This window comes from Lineus longissimus, chromosome 9, assembly GCF_910592395.1.
Source record: "Lineus longissimus chromosome 9, tnLinLong1.2, whole genome shotgun sequence".
NCBI classification, from domain to species: Eukaryota; Metazoa; Nemertea; class Pilidiophora; order Heteronemertea; family Lineidae; genus Lineus; species Lineus longissimus.
Window position 1 is genome coordinate 7513539 of NC_088316.1, and position 16456 is coordinate 7529994.

Sequence of the window (16456 nt, forward strand, 5' to 3'; positions counted from 1 at the left end):
CAACAATTGCCATAAAACGGATGCAGGTGAAGGGGATGAATAATTTTGGACAGGGGTAAACATGATTGTGTTAGTATTTCTATTGTTATGCTAATGATGTGAAATAAAAATGCATCTGGATTGTTACACCACAGACGTTACTCATTAATTAAAGGGAGAATTCCAACAGCGGAGTTGTTATGTGTAAAAGAGAAATAAAAAATAATGGATTACTCCCAGGGGTATGAATAATTATGGGCTTAAGTATATGTGTGTGACTTCTATGATTGTCTCGGTGGCATCGTAAAAATTATGTTGACAGCATAGTAACTTTATAACCTGAAATTATCGAATGTACCGAATTTTACTTACAGGAGTATGCAACAAAAACCCATGCAAAAATAATGGAGTTTGTGAAGCAAAAGAAGGAAAAGCCACATGTCAGTGTAAAGATGGTTTTAAGGGGACTCATTGTGAACACAAATATCCATGTCATGCGGGAAACAATCCTTGCAAGAATGGTGCAGCCTGCAAAAATGAAAACCACAAGGCTAAGTGTACTTGCAAGGCCGGATTCAAGGGGACCAACTGTGAACACAAAGATCCTTGCCATGCTGGAAACAGTCCATGCAAAAATGGTGCAGCCTGCAAAGATGAAAACCACAAGGCTAAATGCACTTGCAAGGCCGGCTTCAAGGGGACTCATTGTGAACATAAAGATCCTTGCCACGCTGGAAACAATCCGTGCCAGAACGGTGCAGCCTGTAAAGATGAAAACCACAAGGCTAAATGTACTTGCAAGGCCGGCTTCAAGGGGACCAACTGTGAACACAAAGATCCTTGCCATGCTGGAAACAGTCCATGCAAAAATGGTGCAGCCTGCAAAGATGAAAACCACAAGGCTAAATGTACTTGCAAGGCCGGCTTCAAGGGGACTCATTGTGAACATAAAGATTCTTGCCACGCTGGAAACAATCCATGCAAGAACGGTGCAGCCTGTAAAGATGAAAACCACAAGGCTAAATGTACTTGCAAGGCCGGCTTCAAGGGGACCAACTGTGAACACAAAGATCCTTGCCATGCTGGAAACAGTCCGTGCAAAAATGGTGCAGCATGCAAAGATGACAATCACAAGGCTAAATGTACTTGCAAGGCCGGCTTCAAGGGGCTTAATTGTGAACATAAAGATCCTTGCCATGCTGGAAACAATCCGTGCAAGAATGGTGCAGCCTGCAAAGATGAAAACCACAAGGCTAAATGTACTTGCAGGGCCGGCTTCAAGGGGACCAACTGTGAACACAAAGATCCTTGCCATGCTGGAAACAGTCCGTGCAAAAATGGTGCAGCATGCAAAGATGAAAACCACAAGGCTAAATGTACATGCAAGGCCGGCTTCAAGGGGACTCATTGTGAACACAAAGATCCTTGCCATGCTGGAAACAGTCCGTGCGAAAATGGTGCAGCATGCAAAGATGACAATCACAAGGCTAAATGTACTTGCAAGGCCGGCTTCAAGGGGCTTAATTGTGAACACAAGGATCCTTGCCACGCTGGAAACAATCCCTGCAAGAATGGTGCAGCTTGCAAAGATGAAAACCACAAGGCGAAATGTTTTTGCAAAACCGGATTCAAGGGGCCAAATTGTGAACACAAAGATCCTTGCCACGGTGAAAACAATCCGTGCAAAAATGGGGCAGCTTGCAAAGATGAAAAACACAAGGCTAAATGTACTTGCAAGGCCGGATTCAAGGGGACCAACTGTGAACACAAAGATCCATGCCATGCTGGAAACAATCCGTGCAAGAATGGTGCAGCCTGCAAAGATGAAAACCACAAGGCTAAATGTACTTGCAAGGCCGGCTTCAAGGGGACCAACTGTGAACACAAAGATCCTTGCCATGCTGGAAACAGTCCGTGCAAAAATGGTGCAGCATGCAAAGATGAAAATCACAAGGCTAAATGTACTTGCAAGGCCGGCTTCAAGGGGCTTAATTGTGAACACAAGGATCCTTGCCACGCTGGAAACAATCCCTGCAAGAATGGTGCAGCTTGCAAAGATGAAAACCACAAGGCGAAATGTTTTTGCAAAACCGGATTCAAGGGGCCAAATTGTGAACACAAAGATCCTTGCCACGCTGGAAACAATCCCTGCAAGAATGGTGCAGCTTGCAAAGATGAAAACCACAAGGCGAAATGTTTTTGCAAAACCGGATTCAAGGGGCCAAATTGTGAACACAAAGATCCTTGCCACGCTGGAAACAATCCCTGCAAGAATGGTGCAGCTTGCAAAGATGAAAACCACAAGGCGAAATGTTTTTGCAAAACCGGATTCAAGGGGCCAAATTGTGAACACAATGATCCTTGCCACGCTGGAAACAATCCCTGCAAGAATGGTGCAGCTTGCAAAGATGAAAACCACAAGGCTAAGTGTACTTGCAAGGCCGGATTCAAGGGGACCAACTGTGAACACAAAGATCCTTGCCATGCTGGAAACAGTCCATGCAAAAATGGTGCAGTCTGCAAAGATGAAAACCACAAGGCTAAATGTACTTGCAAGGCCAGCTTCAAGGGGACTCATTGTGAACATAAAGATCCTTGCCACGCTGGAAACAATCCGTGCAAGAACGGTGCAGCCTGTAAAGATGAAAACCACAAAGCTAAATGTACTTGCAAAGCCGGATTCAAGGGGACCAACTGTGAGCACAAAGATCCTTGCCACACTGGAAACAATCCCTGCAAGAATGGTGCAGCATGCAAAGATGTAAACCACAAGGCTAAATGTACTTGCAAGGCCGGCTTCAAGGGGACTCATTGTGAGCACAAAGATCCCTGCCACGGTGAAAATAATCCGTGCAAAAATGGTGCATCTTGCAAAGATGAAAAATACTCGGCTAAATGTACTTGCACGGCCGGATTCAAGGGGGAAAACTGTGAGCACAAAGATCCATGCCAAGCTGGAAACAATCCGTGCAAGAATGGTGCAGCCTGTAAAGATGAAAACCACAAGGCTAAGTGTATTTGCAAGGCCGGATTCAAGGGGACCAACTGTGAGCACAAAGATCCTTGCCACACTGGAAACAATCCCTGCAAGAATGGTGCAGCATGCAAAGATGAAAACCACAAGGCTAAATGTACTTGCAAGGCCGGCTTCAAGGGGACTCATTGTGAACACAAAGATCCTTGCCATGCTGGAAACAGTCCGTGCAAAAATGGTGCAGCCTGCAACGATGAAAACCACAAGGCTAAGTGTACTTGCAAGGTCGGATTCAAGGGGACCAACTGTGAACACAAAGATCCTTGCCACTCTGGAAACAATCCCTGCAAGAATGGCGCAGCCTGTAAAGATGAAAACCGAGAAGCAAAGTGTACTTGCAAGGCCGGATTCAAGGGGACCAACTGTGAACACAAAGATCCTTGCCATGCTGGAAACAGTCCTTGCAAAAATGGTGCAGCCTGCAAAGAAGAAAACCACAAGGCTAAATGCACGTGTAATGTCGGCTTCAAGGGGACCAACTGTGAACACAAAGATCCATGCCATAAGACAAACAACCCTTGCAAGAACGGTGCAGCATGTGCAGATACTGATCGTGAAGCGAAGTGCACCTGTAAAGCCGGTTTCAAGGGAACTCATTGTGAACATAAAGATCCTTGCCACGCTGGAAACAATCTGTGTAAGAATGGTGCAGCTTGCAAAGATGAAAACCACAAGGCAAAATGTACTTGCAATGCCGGATTCAAGGGGACCAATTGTGAACACAAAGATCCTTGCCACGGTGGAAACAATCCCTGCAAGAATGGTGCAGCTTGCAAAGATGAAGACCACAAAGCTAAATGTACTTGCAAAGCCGGATTCAAGGGGACCAACTGTGAGCACAAAGATCCTTGCCACACTGGAAACAATCCCTGCAAGAATGGTGCAGCCTGCAAAGATGAAAACCACAAGGCAAAATGTACTTGCAAGGCCGGATTCAAGGGGACCAATTGTGAACACAAAGATCCTTGCCAGGTTGGAAACAATCCCTGCAAGAATGGTGCAGCTTGCAAAGATGAAGACCACAAAGCTAAATGTATTTGCAAAGCCGGATTCAAGGGGGGCAACTGTGAACACAAGGATACTTGCCATGCTGGAATCAATCCCTGCAAAAATGGTGCATCATGTTCAGATGATAATCATGTAGCGAAGTGCACGTGCAAGGAAGGATTTGATGGGCTCCACTGCGAAAACCGTCACGTTCATCAGCATGATCATGGTCATGATCATCACCACGACCACCACCATGATGATGACCAACACCATCATGACGATGAACACCACCATAATCACACTGATGTTAATGATGGTGACAACCATCACCACCACCATGATGATCATGACCACGACCATCACCAACACGAACATGATGATGACCATCACCACCATGATCATCATAACCACCACGGTCACCATCACCACCATGGTCACCATCACCACCATGATGATGACCATCACCACCATGATCATCATGACCACCATCATCACCACCACGATGACGTCCACCGCCATGATCACAATGAGATGGTTGAGTTGATCACCTAACGAGCTGATCGTGAGAGGTAAATGCAATTATGATTCCCTATTGCTCAATTTTTAATTACGTTACAAGGTACACTCGAGTGCTATCTTCGTATTTGAATGAAAGTGATAGCATTATGGATACGTGCATCAGAAAAACGTTATTAATATTACTGAGTTTTTGCGAATAAATCGCGGGGGTGCCAATACGAAAATGTGTAATTAATTATCAGGCCCTTTCATATGCGGTTTTCTCCACTTATTCGCCGCCATGCAATAGGGTCCAGGTTCCATCCGGGGCAGAACGCTGAATTTTATTTCTGGTTAAACCGGCGTTTCTTTTAGGAACTAAACGTCCTGGCTCTTAACAACGCGTACGCGTCTGTCGGGTTTATAAAAGCCGTGTTACTTGTACCCTTGTACCCGAGTGTCTATGCTAGGGCAAGTAAAAAACCATACATTATAGTGGACTCCATGCCTACGGCAATTATCCAATAAGGTTACGACGCCGGATGAAGATGATGACGATGCAGTAGGCCTGTGTACACGCTCCTTGAAAAGTTTTTGAATCAAGCTGGGGATCAAAATGTAAATCGCTTGGAGAATGTTGTACATTATTAAATCCTACAACAGAACATGCATTCCTTTAGTTAATCATCGATTGACTATCTCCATAATCCTGTTTCTTTAATATTCAAAACATCTTAGATCGGTGAAGCAAGAGTTTGCAGATCAAAAATATCATCACCTGTAACACTGCCGTCATCAGGCGGCAATACTGCAGGCCTAAAAATAACTGGTTGGAAAAATCATCTTCCGCCATTTCATTTTTTGATCTTACGTTTTGTTTACTTGCTCCAACAAAAGTAATAACAATGACAAATGTAATTTGCTGCCATTATCGTCGTTTGATAATGTGTGGATTGTATATAACACTAAATACACTCTGAGATAGTCTCAGCTGAATCTGTCTTGTTGGAACATTTTAGCGGCACAGCCGCTACACCTTCACATACTTTAACACTTATATCATCATTCTGTGTTGTTTTCCAGAGCGACTATTTCCGAATGTTTAATTGGAATAAGGATAGCAATATGACTACGACATTAACGCACGAGTAGACAATAATTTCTATTGCAGATTTCAATCGTAAGATGAACGTGCTCATTTCTAGATTTTACTATTGCAGTTTTGAGACTAAAGTAATGTTATTTCAATTGTATTGTACATCATGTTATGGTTCCGTTCTCTGAGGCATTGATGGTCGATCCATTAACGATTTCTATATTGCATGAAGAAAGGCTGTTAGGAGGGTCCTTGAACTACATCCAATGACATATTCTGTCCTTCTACCACTTGCCGATCGAACTTACTATTCATACAAGACTACTGAATTTTACGAAGAGATCCAAAAGTGCAAATGAACATCTGTGCTTGGCGACCAACCTTACTGTTAGAGGAAGTAGTTCTGCTGTATCAAAGTCTTTGTTATACATTGCCAGTAACAAGCGTGAATGTACGATTGCAATTTGCGAGGTTGGATATCGGAATACAGACAGAATGACTGCAGGCCTTATAGGTGATCTCCTGAGGCTACGAGATGCAGGTGAGAACAAGCCAGATATCAATGATTTGATAGGTCAAGCTGGTGTGGTTGAGCTGTTGCGCGGATCTCCATTTTGAAGGGGTCACGTATAAAGAACTGATCTACACACTGCTGGTAATCCGATTTGTGTAAGCTAAGAATATATTATGTTTTTTCATCTTACGACAAAAAATTTAACTGCCAATTTATGCACCATCTCACTTTCGCACCATGCACTACTAAACTAATTATTACTAATATTACTTATTTACAATAATAAAGAATATATATGTTAAATACATAATGCTATGAATAAAATAGGAATTATCAATGGCATGTACCTGGATCCCAAATCACAGGGGTACGGTATCGTAGACGGCGTCTGCTCTGCTTGCGAATAGGTAGACGCGCAATGCAAATCATTGGTCATTTGATTCAGTCGTACTGTTAATTAACCACACCTTGTGACCACTTGTAACCATAAAAATACGATGAGAGATGTCCAATATGATATTTATTCTGCTTCATATCTAATAAAATATATATGATTGTCGTGCTTCTGATTCTTGGTAGTTTTGTCTTTGAGTTTTAATTGAGCTAGATCCTCGTCATCTTAACAATCATTCCAGAATATATGTACAAGCACATCGGTGTTCAAAACGGCTGAAGAAACATCCTCGCTGAGCAGGTTACTAGGTTAGCATCACATTATATTCGGACAAGATGGCGACAAAATTGCAGACGATTTGAATGCGAAGTGAGAAAAGTAGTTCTTGATCTACCGTGTCCAATGTTTGCTATTTCGCTGAAATATGAGGAGAAATGGAAACAAGAGGCTAAATGGTCTGGCGCTCAGCTGACATTTTGTCCACACCAGATAATGAGTGCAACGTGCCAAAAAGCAACCACATTGGAGGCATTTGCATCTGAAAGTAACGTGATCATAATGTTTATTGCACTACATGTAGCTAAAACATTGCATTTAAGTTGCTAAATCTCCTGCAATATCTATTCATCTTAAATCAAAGATCTAAAAGAGCCGAAAACTCTGACTTGCTCAATGGTCATTGGATGGAATGTCATGATCAATAGTCATAAATTTGACAGAATGTTGCACCTGTAAAAAGAAATCCAAATCGACTTAAGATTACTGGTGAGTCATTGTTTGTGAAATTTTCAGACTTCATCTATTGTAGTAGTCATCATCATCATACCCAAATGATCCAAGATGATGATGAGAAAGTGCAAATTCCACAGCATGTATAATCACCTGCCTTTAATACAATAACCAACTGCTACAGTCTGCATTACTTGAATATCCAGAAACAAACATGCAGGAACATCCATGGAACAGATTCCATGGAGAAACTTCCCCAGCACTGTATCAATACGAATCAGCCTATGAAATAGCTGGTTTGGAATGATGCCAAATGCAATTTAGAGAGAAGTTTCACAGACTGAACCTTAGGTCCATCAGCCTTCTGTGTCTGCCATGGCGGCAAACCAAGGAAGGTCATATACAGTATGGACAAGTGTCAGCTCGCATTCGTTCATGAAATAAAACAAACGGCCCCAAAGTCAATCAATTTTATTCATTGGGTGATCATTTTGTTTTTGTTTTTCATGCAAAGGGAGAACCTCCCGTAAACACGCACCTTTGCAAAACCGACTTGTCCGAAAATAGATCTGTCCGAAAATTTCACAGCACCTCCCCTTACAAAATGACATTACGGTTTCGATTTCCGGACACAGTATATTCCGCGCCTTCAGCGAGAATAGAACCCTTATCATGCAGATATATATAAATCCGCCTACCTTTTTTCGATCCTGATCATGGTATCTTCTCTCACATCTGATCATCGGATGATTTTTACAAGCAGAGCCATTTTTTTCATCAGGATTATGAGGAAGCCACTAGGCTCCTGACGACCATGCTGACTATGCTCAGAGATACTAGACCAGTCCAGTCTCAAGAAGGGTTATCTTGAAGTCATACTGCCCACAGGCTTTTGAGAAGGACTAGGCCTCTCCCCTGACATCCTGGTGTGTTGAATGGATGGTCGATTTATACCATTGATTTTAGGTGATTTCATTCCTTCTATCATCGCTTCAAGCTGAACAAAAATTGTTGGTGCCATCACGGGGCTTACAGTATATGGACTTTTATGAAACGGATTTTGTTTGGAGAGCTTCATAGCCTAGTGGTTCGATCCAGGGGAGAACCCAGGATTGTATTCCCGGATGAACCGACGTGGTTTCAAGGAACTAAAATTCCTGGCTCTTCACAACACATACAACGTATGGAATACTAGAGGGTATGTCGGATGAGACTAAAAGCCGTGGTCCCTTTTTCCTGAGTGTCTATGCCAGGGCAAGTAAAAGATCCCGCATGGTGGCAATGGTGGACTCCATACCTCCGGCAAAAATCCAAATAGGGTTACGACGCCGGTAATAATAATGATTACTCCGTAACTTTTTGACGGGCAAGACCCCTTTTAACAGCAGCAAGTTACGAGAGGGATAGGGGACGAACTTTTTTTTGCCAAATTTTCTGAGGTGATCAAAATAGGAAAGGAACTATCAGAGTCCCACTTGTTCATTTGCCCGGCCATTATGGTAACTTGCTGAGTCTGATTTGATGGTTTTTGTGTGTTGAACAAAAGCCCACGAGAATAAGACATAGCCATTATACACGTTCCAAGGGATTGGTCGTATAGGAAGAGATGTAGATGAACTCGCGCGGATTCTGGACAAACCTCGTCCCTGGGAGGCTATGGGATGTTAGTCGCTAGGTGTAACCTTTTTTGGCTCAAGAGCTTGGAATTTCTCTTTGGGTTTGCAGTTTCTTTATTTCTTTTCGTGACATTTATATGATGGGCATATCAACATCTGGTCTTGCTGGAATGATCAACGTAAGTAGGTTTGACATTGCATTTGCATGAAGAGATGCTTTGGTGATAATTGACAACTTAACGGGACTTGCTTGATAGATACGTAAACTTGAATATGGCATATCAGCAGGGTATCGAGGACCGGTCTTTGGGGCCTACGACCAGGAGGGCAAATAAACCCGTTACTCGATTGGGATGTGATTGCTGCGGAGAAACGTACGTTTTTTAGGAGGTCATTGGGTCAGTTACCAGCGGTAGTGTTGAGGAAGGTTGGTAAATTGGAGGAAAGGCTCACAGAAATGTCAATAGGAGAAATTCAGGAAGCTGAGGAGGACATTTGCTCATCATCAGAGAAGTATAGGAAGCAGCTTGATAATTAAATGTAAGCAATCTGGTGAGCAACAAATGCCAACACGAAAACGTCAGTTGGATTGTCCTACTGCAGAATTTATTTCACCATGGGAAAACAGGAGTGACCATGCAGCCACTACCTGGTGCTTTTCAAAAGCCCCTTGGACCAATCGACCGGGCACCATTTGGCGCAGCGTATTTTGCCCAGTAAACCTGAATCATTCATAAGAATATACGAGGCGCCCACCCGTAGCCCACACGGCTACCTGTTCGTAGACGGGCACCAGAACACGCCAAACGGTGGTGTTTACTTTATTGTTGTACTGCAGATATACTACTCCAGACTCGATCTTGTAAGGACAGACAATACAACCCCAGTAAACCCACCCACTCCACGCGGTACTGAATAGGCGTTACTTTTCTTTTGTGTAGAGGGGCCACGCGACTCCTTGGACCAAAATCAATGTGTCCGATCAACCCTGCAGGTAACCACCACTCTTGGTCAAGTCCAACTCTCTGTGATGTCATGCAGATCAGAGTGGTGACCTGGAATTGTAGGCCAATTGTCATGGGCGAGTCTTCCGAATTCTTCACAATACTATTGCGTTATGAAATTGATGAGGTTTATAGGCCTAGCTGACGTTTACTGGGTCATCTTCATAAGCCGTTACTGTCATGTCATTTTTGGCCTGTACACTCTGGCTTGCTGTAGGCCTACATGTGCTGTCATGGATGTACCACCGCTAAGAAAGCGTCGACGTAGCTACGGTATCAGTGAAAAGATTCGGTATCTAACCGATTGTGAAGAGGCCTTGGCGAACGGGACAGTCGCCAGTAGTGATGAATTTGCAAATCATCACAGAATTCCGCCCTCCAACTTTCGGAAATGGGACCGAGAGGAGCTAGATGCCGTACTGTTCGAGAAAAATGGTAAAATTCGTAAAATACGAGAAAATCATGTCGGAACATGGCCTGAAGTAGAAACTAATCTCCATGAGTGGTTCGTAGGTGAAAGGCAAAAGCGTCTGGTTGTGTCTGTCTCGGACCTCCAAGTAAAAGCACTTGATCTTTTCCAAACGTGGTGGGACAACTTGGCAGAAGACAGACGGAATAAAATTGTCCGTTCTAGACCGATTCGGCATGAATTCCACGCCTCAGCAGGTTGGGTGACCGATTTCATGAAGAGAAAGAACATTTCTTTTCGGAAGACTAATAAAAACACTACTACGATCCCTGCAGACGCCGCAGCTAGAGTCGCGCAATTCAGAAATGATGTCGCTGGGGTAGTTGAACAGTTTCAGATGGGATTCTTTTTCAACATGGATGAAACTTTCTTGCTATTGGATTGTCGTCCTGTGTATACATGTGAAACCACAGGGGCGCAATCGGTCGATATCCGGACATCTCGTGCAAATGCCAAGTTAGGTTGCACCGTTACATTGTGCATTGCTGCTACAGGAGTAAAACTTCCAGCTCACATAACATTTCCTCGTCGTGGATTTGTGAGGCAGATGGAGCAAGTTGCTCAGCAAGAATTGCCACATAATGTGAAAGTTACCACTTCTGATACTGGCTGGATGAGGCAAGACACCATTGAACACTGGACAGATACTGTTCTTGAGCTGCATGTGCAGGGAGAAAACTGCGATCAGTTCTTTATTATCGTGGACCGATACAGAGTTCATCTAACAGAGGTCTTTGGGAACGCAGTGATGGAACTGGGGGGAATCATAGATTTGGTACCTGCGGGGTGTACCTCAATTGCACAGCCTTTAGATGTGTCTGTTATGGCATCGTTTAAGAAACATGCCAGGAACGAATGGAAGGACTGGAAAAGTAGAAACACTAATGAACAGGGTGTCTGTGACCAGATTTCCTTAGTTAATGTGATCAACATTGTCAGTCGGGCATGGGAAGCAGTGGAGGTCCAGGTCGTCGTCAATGGCTTTGAGACGGCTTTTCGTCCAGACAACATTGACGACGGACCGCTCCAATTACCTGCCGATGGCAATGATGATCAGGAGGATGGAATGGCATTCCTTGACCCTGAACATGAACTGGATTAGGCCTAGGTGTAAAGGACCCCAGATAGGACTTCATTGAAAATGTCAAATCGTATTTGCTGGGTCACCCTGTATGTTTACATGTGGCTGGTTTTAGCCGTTCTACTCAATGAAACCGGTTAACCTCGGCAACAAACAGTACATGGGTGCTCTACAGAATCCAATTCAAGGTTTATTGTGTCCAGTCCCCAGGCCTCACAAAGCATTGTACACGCATGACATCACCGATGGGCTCTGCCGAAGAGGAACGCAAGGCTGGCATATGCAGTGCAGTTGTGACGCCTAGACCTTAGTCCAGCGAGTCATTGGTCCTTGTACATAAAGGAATAGTAAAGCCTATTCAGTACTGCGTGGAGTAGGTGGGTTTACTGTATTGTCTGTATCCTAGTATTGTCTGTCCTTACAAGATCGAGTCTAGAGTATATGCAACCATGTATAACCATGCAGTAGAAGTATGATTGGTAACCCGACTTAATGACGAGCCGCTTCGAGTGCCAGAGAGCAGCGAACGGAACGAATTAAGCCTTTTAGCAGTTCAATTGTCAATGTTTGACCGCGACGCATCAAATACTGCGTGGGGTTGTGAATCTGAAATTTTAATATGATATTCCGGACAGTCGGGCAAGTAAATGGTGAAAATAAACTGGTAGTCGACCACGGAATTTTTTTGATAATCGACAAATTGGACAGATATTGATATTTCCACTCTTTTCAGCCAACTGGCAGAAAAATCTCAAAAAATGCCCCCTATTACCAAATTAGCAGAATTCGAAATTAATTTTTTCATCAAATAATTTCTTTATATCTGTAGACTTGCCACAGCAAATATTTTTTCGATACCTCTCCAAATATGTACTTGAGAGTTAAAAACATGCACTCGTCTAATTGATAGGCCTGGACCCTCCAACCTATGAATATTCATTGGTGGTATTGTCTCTCGCACCCAAATATTTATGAGCGCAAACATTTTGACAGCGATGACGCGGCCTCGAGCCTTCGTATTTCGACGTTTTCGAGAAAAATGTGCAAAATGGATTCGAAAGCGCGGCCGCGACAACAATATGAAAACGTCAAAGCCCGAAACGAATGCCCTTCGTGGCTTCATTGGGCGCAGAGGATGTCTCTCAAAGATGTGGTCAGATAATGGAACAAATGTTGTTGGTGGGGAGAGAGAATTGCGAGTGGCACTGGAAAACTGGAATCAAGAGCAGATTGAGGCCGAGTTGAGTCAGAAGGGGAATAGATGACATTTCCAGCCACCTGTTGCACCAAACATGTCAGGAGCTTGGGAAAGTCTAGTAAGTTCAACAAAGCTGACACTGGAAGCTATCTTGGAGGAAGGTCTGGTGTCGGATCAAACGCTTCACACTGCTCATGTGGAGGCTGAAGCTATACTTAATAGCAGACCTCTCTGTAAAGCCAGTGAGGAGCCCAAGGACAAAACGGCTCAAACGCCTGGTCATTTCCAACTGCAGAGAAGAGCAATTACCCTGCCACCACGGAAGTTTGTGGACGAGGATCAGTACCTCAGGAGCCGATGCAGACATGCTCAAACACTGGCAGGTCACTTCTGGAAGAAATTTCTGAAGGAGTATCTAACCACACTGCACGAGATGACCAAATGGCAGTTACAACAACGGAACATGCAGGTTGGAGGTTTAGTCCTCATTTCGAACGATGACAGGCATGACTGTGTGAGAGTAGTGGAGGTGAGAACTAGAACAGGAACAGGATCGTTATTCAAGCGCCCAGTTCACAAGTTGTGCCTCCTTGTGGAAAGTAGCTAAGGAGATGGAAGATTTTGAACCATGAATGACTCTGTGGAATCTTGGGATTGTTGCTCAAGTTCCATCTCGTATATTCATCGGTGCTAGGAATCTTGTCCGACTAAAGCCTGCACTGTGTATTGGAATTGTTATTTTGTTGGAATCTCTCGATTGCTTAAGTAGAAATGCTCCATAGAGATTGTACCAGGCTGTTCCAGTATTATCTTCTTCTCTAGCTTCGATTGGTTTCATTCCAATGGATGAGTGAAATGTATTGTTGTAACCATTCACTAGGTTTGCAAGAATATCCAACCATTTGTTAAGCTCTTTTGCAGTAAAATATTTCCACATTCTAGTTTTTAAAGTACGATTAAATCTTTCTGCAACGGCTGCTTTTTTGCTGGAGAAAGTTGAGAACCATTCTATGTTTTTTTTCCAGTAATTCTTTCAATGATTTATTGTAGAATTATTTACCATTGTAACGTGAACTCCTTAAAATGTAGGCATCACGGTGTTCATAGGGTTAACTCGTTTGAAGTATACCGAACGTGCCTTATCAAGCTATTCGCCATTGTTTTTCGCCTTGATTAAGCAATGAGTCCAGGAGTCCGAGTCACGCAGTTCAAGTCTTAGGATTATGGTGGTAGCAGTAAGTTCTTGTTCTTAAAGGGAGGGCAAGTAAACTTGGCTCAGTTAACGTCCCGACCATGGTCATCTGGTACGTAGCGTCCAATCATAGCTTCCCACTGGTCTTCAACTACCAGGGGGAGGCACCTGACATTGTTAGGTCTCTCTCTGGACGACCTCGTATCATGGACCGGGTCACTCCTTTAATTAATGTTCGTCTTCCGTAATCCCGGACCCTGAGCTCGTGACTTGGCTTCTGATTATTTAAGCACTGGGCACGTGGTCTCGGCCTCTTCTCTCTCTTCTCCCTCTCTCTTTCCTCTCTGTTGCCAACCACCTCTGAACTAGAACTGGGGGCGTGCTCTGCCGTTAAGGATTACAAACTGATTGTGATTGTAAGTACGAATAAACCATACTCATTAATACTCTTGTCTTCCGGCTTCATCTTCTACCAGTAGTTAGTCTCTTTGCAAGTTCAGCCGGTCTACGGCAGCAGGGTTTCTGGATACCCCGTATCTAGGGACTTTGTGTACACCATCATCAAATTGTAGTTTCTCTAGTTTTGCTTCTTTAAAAATAGTGACAAATAAATCTTTGACTTCTTCTCCCTTTTTAGTCTTGAGAGGTAAAGCCCAAGCGTAACGACTGAATAAATCAATGACCCTTAAAATGTCAACGTACTCTCTACTATACAACAGTAGAGCATTTCACTGTTGTCGATATCGCATTAAACAGTGAACATCCTACTGTGTGTTTGCTTTTGCGCACATTCTCTGCGCAACGAAGAATACCATTGCATGTCATTTTATCATACCTCATACTTTAAACCAAACCTTGAAGAAATCGGCCCAGCAGGTTTTGCACAGCGACCCAAACCACTGTCAAAGTGATTTTTAATCGGCGGATACGCAAATCATGTATGGAGCCAAGACGTGTACATTATGTACTGTAGACAGTGTGTGTTTACATTAGCAGACGATGTTTGTTTGAAGCGAGTCCAGGCCCAACTTGAATGCCTTGTACTTTCTGTTCGTGGATGTAACAGTCCCACCCAATGCAACCTACCTACTTTGTGGGTGTAATTCAAGACCCTGACAGTATCACTGTGCAACTTCCTGGCTTAAAACGCCGTAAATATGCTGTTTTTTATCGCCGATTTCGTCGAAATCTTAATGGCCGCCATTTGCAATATCGCGTCATCGATGACGTCAGCCGTGGAATAATGCCGTGGAATAGTCAAAATTATCGCATGGCACGTGGTCGTGAATGACGCGACGTGATTAGCTCACATACTAATGAGGTATGACGATCTGGAATATTGTTGAATGACCACGTGTTTTTAATTTGTTCTATATATAGTTTTTGACTGTAGCCGAATAGACAATTTGAACTTGAAATTTTGACTCTTTTATTTCATTTTAGCAGTGAGGATGGGCGGCTACAGGCGGTATCATTTCCAATAACATGTCACAATAAGAGACCTTTTTCCCCTATGTGCCAGGAGTATGAGGGGTTGGGGCGGTTAGGTCCTGTCATTCCCAGCCGCCAGTCACAATCTGGTAAATTTTTGTCTCAAGTATGAATTTTGGCAATGATTATGGGTCGGGGTCCTATCATTCCCAGCCGCGAGTCACAATCTGGTAACTTTCTGTCTCACGTATGAAATTTGGCAGTGATCATGGGTCGGGGTCCTTTCATTCACAGCCACGAGTCACAATCTGGTAACTTTTTGTCTCACATATGAAGTTTGGCAGTGATCATGGTTCGGGGTCCTATCATTAACAGCCACGAGTCACAATCTGGTAACTTTTTGTCTCACGTATGAAGTTTGGCAGTGATCATGGGTCGGGGTCCTATCATTCACAGCCACGAGTCACAATCTGGTAACTTTTTGTCTCACATATGAAGTTTGGCAGTGATCATGGTTCAGGGTCCTATCATTCCCAGCCACGAGTCACCATCTGGTAACTTTTTGTCTCACGTATGAAGTTTGGCAGTGATCATGGGTCGGGGTCCTATCATTCACAGCCACGAGTCACAATCTGGTAACTTTTTGTCTCACATATAAAGTTTGGCAGTGGTCATGGGTCGGGGTCCCATCATTCCCAGCCGTAAGTCACAATCAGGTAACTTTTTGTCTCACATATAAAGTTTGGCAGTGATCAAGGGTCAGGGTCCTATCATTCACAGCCACGAGTCACAATCTGGTAACTTTTTGTCTCACGTATGGGCCCACTCATTTTTAGTTCAAGAAGCGGATAATAGACGGCGAAAGCATCTGGCCAACTGTGAACTGTCCACTGTGAGGGCACTAACATTGGAATAACGCTAAAAGCAGTAGTTGGTTTTAGGGTTGGCCGTTAGGCGCCGCAGGCTCATGTGCGCGTGTTAGCTGCGCGCGCACTGGCTGCCTTGAGACTGTGTATTTAAGGTGTAAATAAATGCACGTGTATAAACACAGACATGACATGTCAGCCGGCTTTTTCAAACGAGGGAGATTGAACATGAAAACAAGACAAAACATAACATAAAATTTGCATCAATCGATATTAAACCTTGACCAGAGCCTACATCATCGCAATGTCTTGGGCTAGCTAGTAGAAATCCGAGAATGTCTGATTTAATGAGCAGAAAATGTTAG

The 16456-nt window shown here is 43.6% G+C and overlaps 1 protein-coding gene across 1 annotated transcript; it reads left to right on the forward strand.

Moving 5' to 3' along the window:
- The first annotated feature begins 331 nt into the window (after positions 1–331).
- On the forward strand, positions 332–6664 carry LOC135493623 (neurogenic locus notch homolog protein 1-like). The gene is made up of 2 exons (XM_064781096.1): positions 332–4572; positions 5585–6664. The coding sequence occupies exon 1, from the start codon at positions 332–334 to the stop codon at positions 4553–4555; it is 4224 nt and encodes a 1407-aa protein (XP_064637166.1). The 3' UTR covers positions 4556–4572; positions 5585–6664.
- The last annotated feature ends 9792 nt before the right edge of the window (positions 6665–16456 follow it).

Coding starts and splice junctions, on each gene's coding strand:
- LOC135493623 (XM_064781096.1), top strand. CDS start 332: ATGTACCGAATTTTACTTACAGGAGTATGCAACAAAAACCCATGCAAA.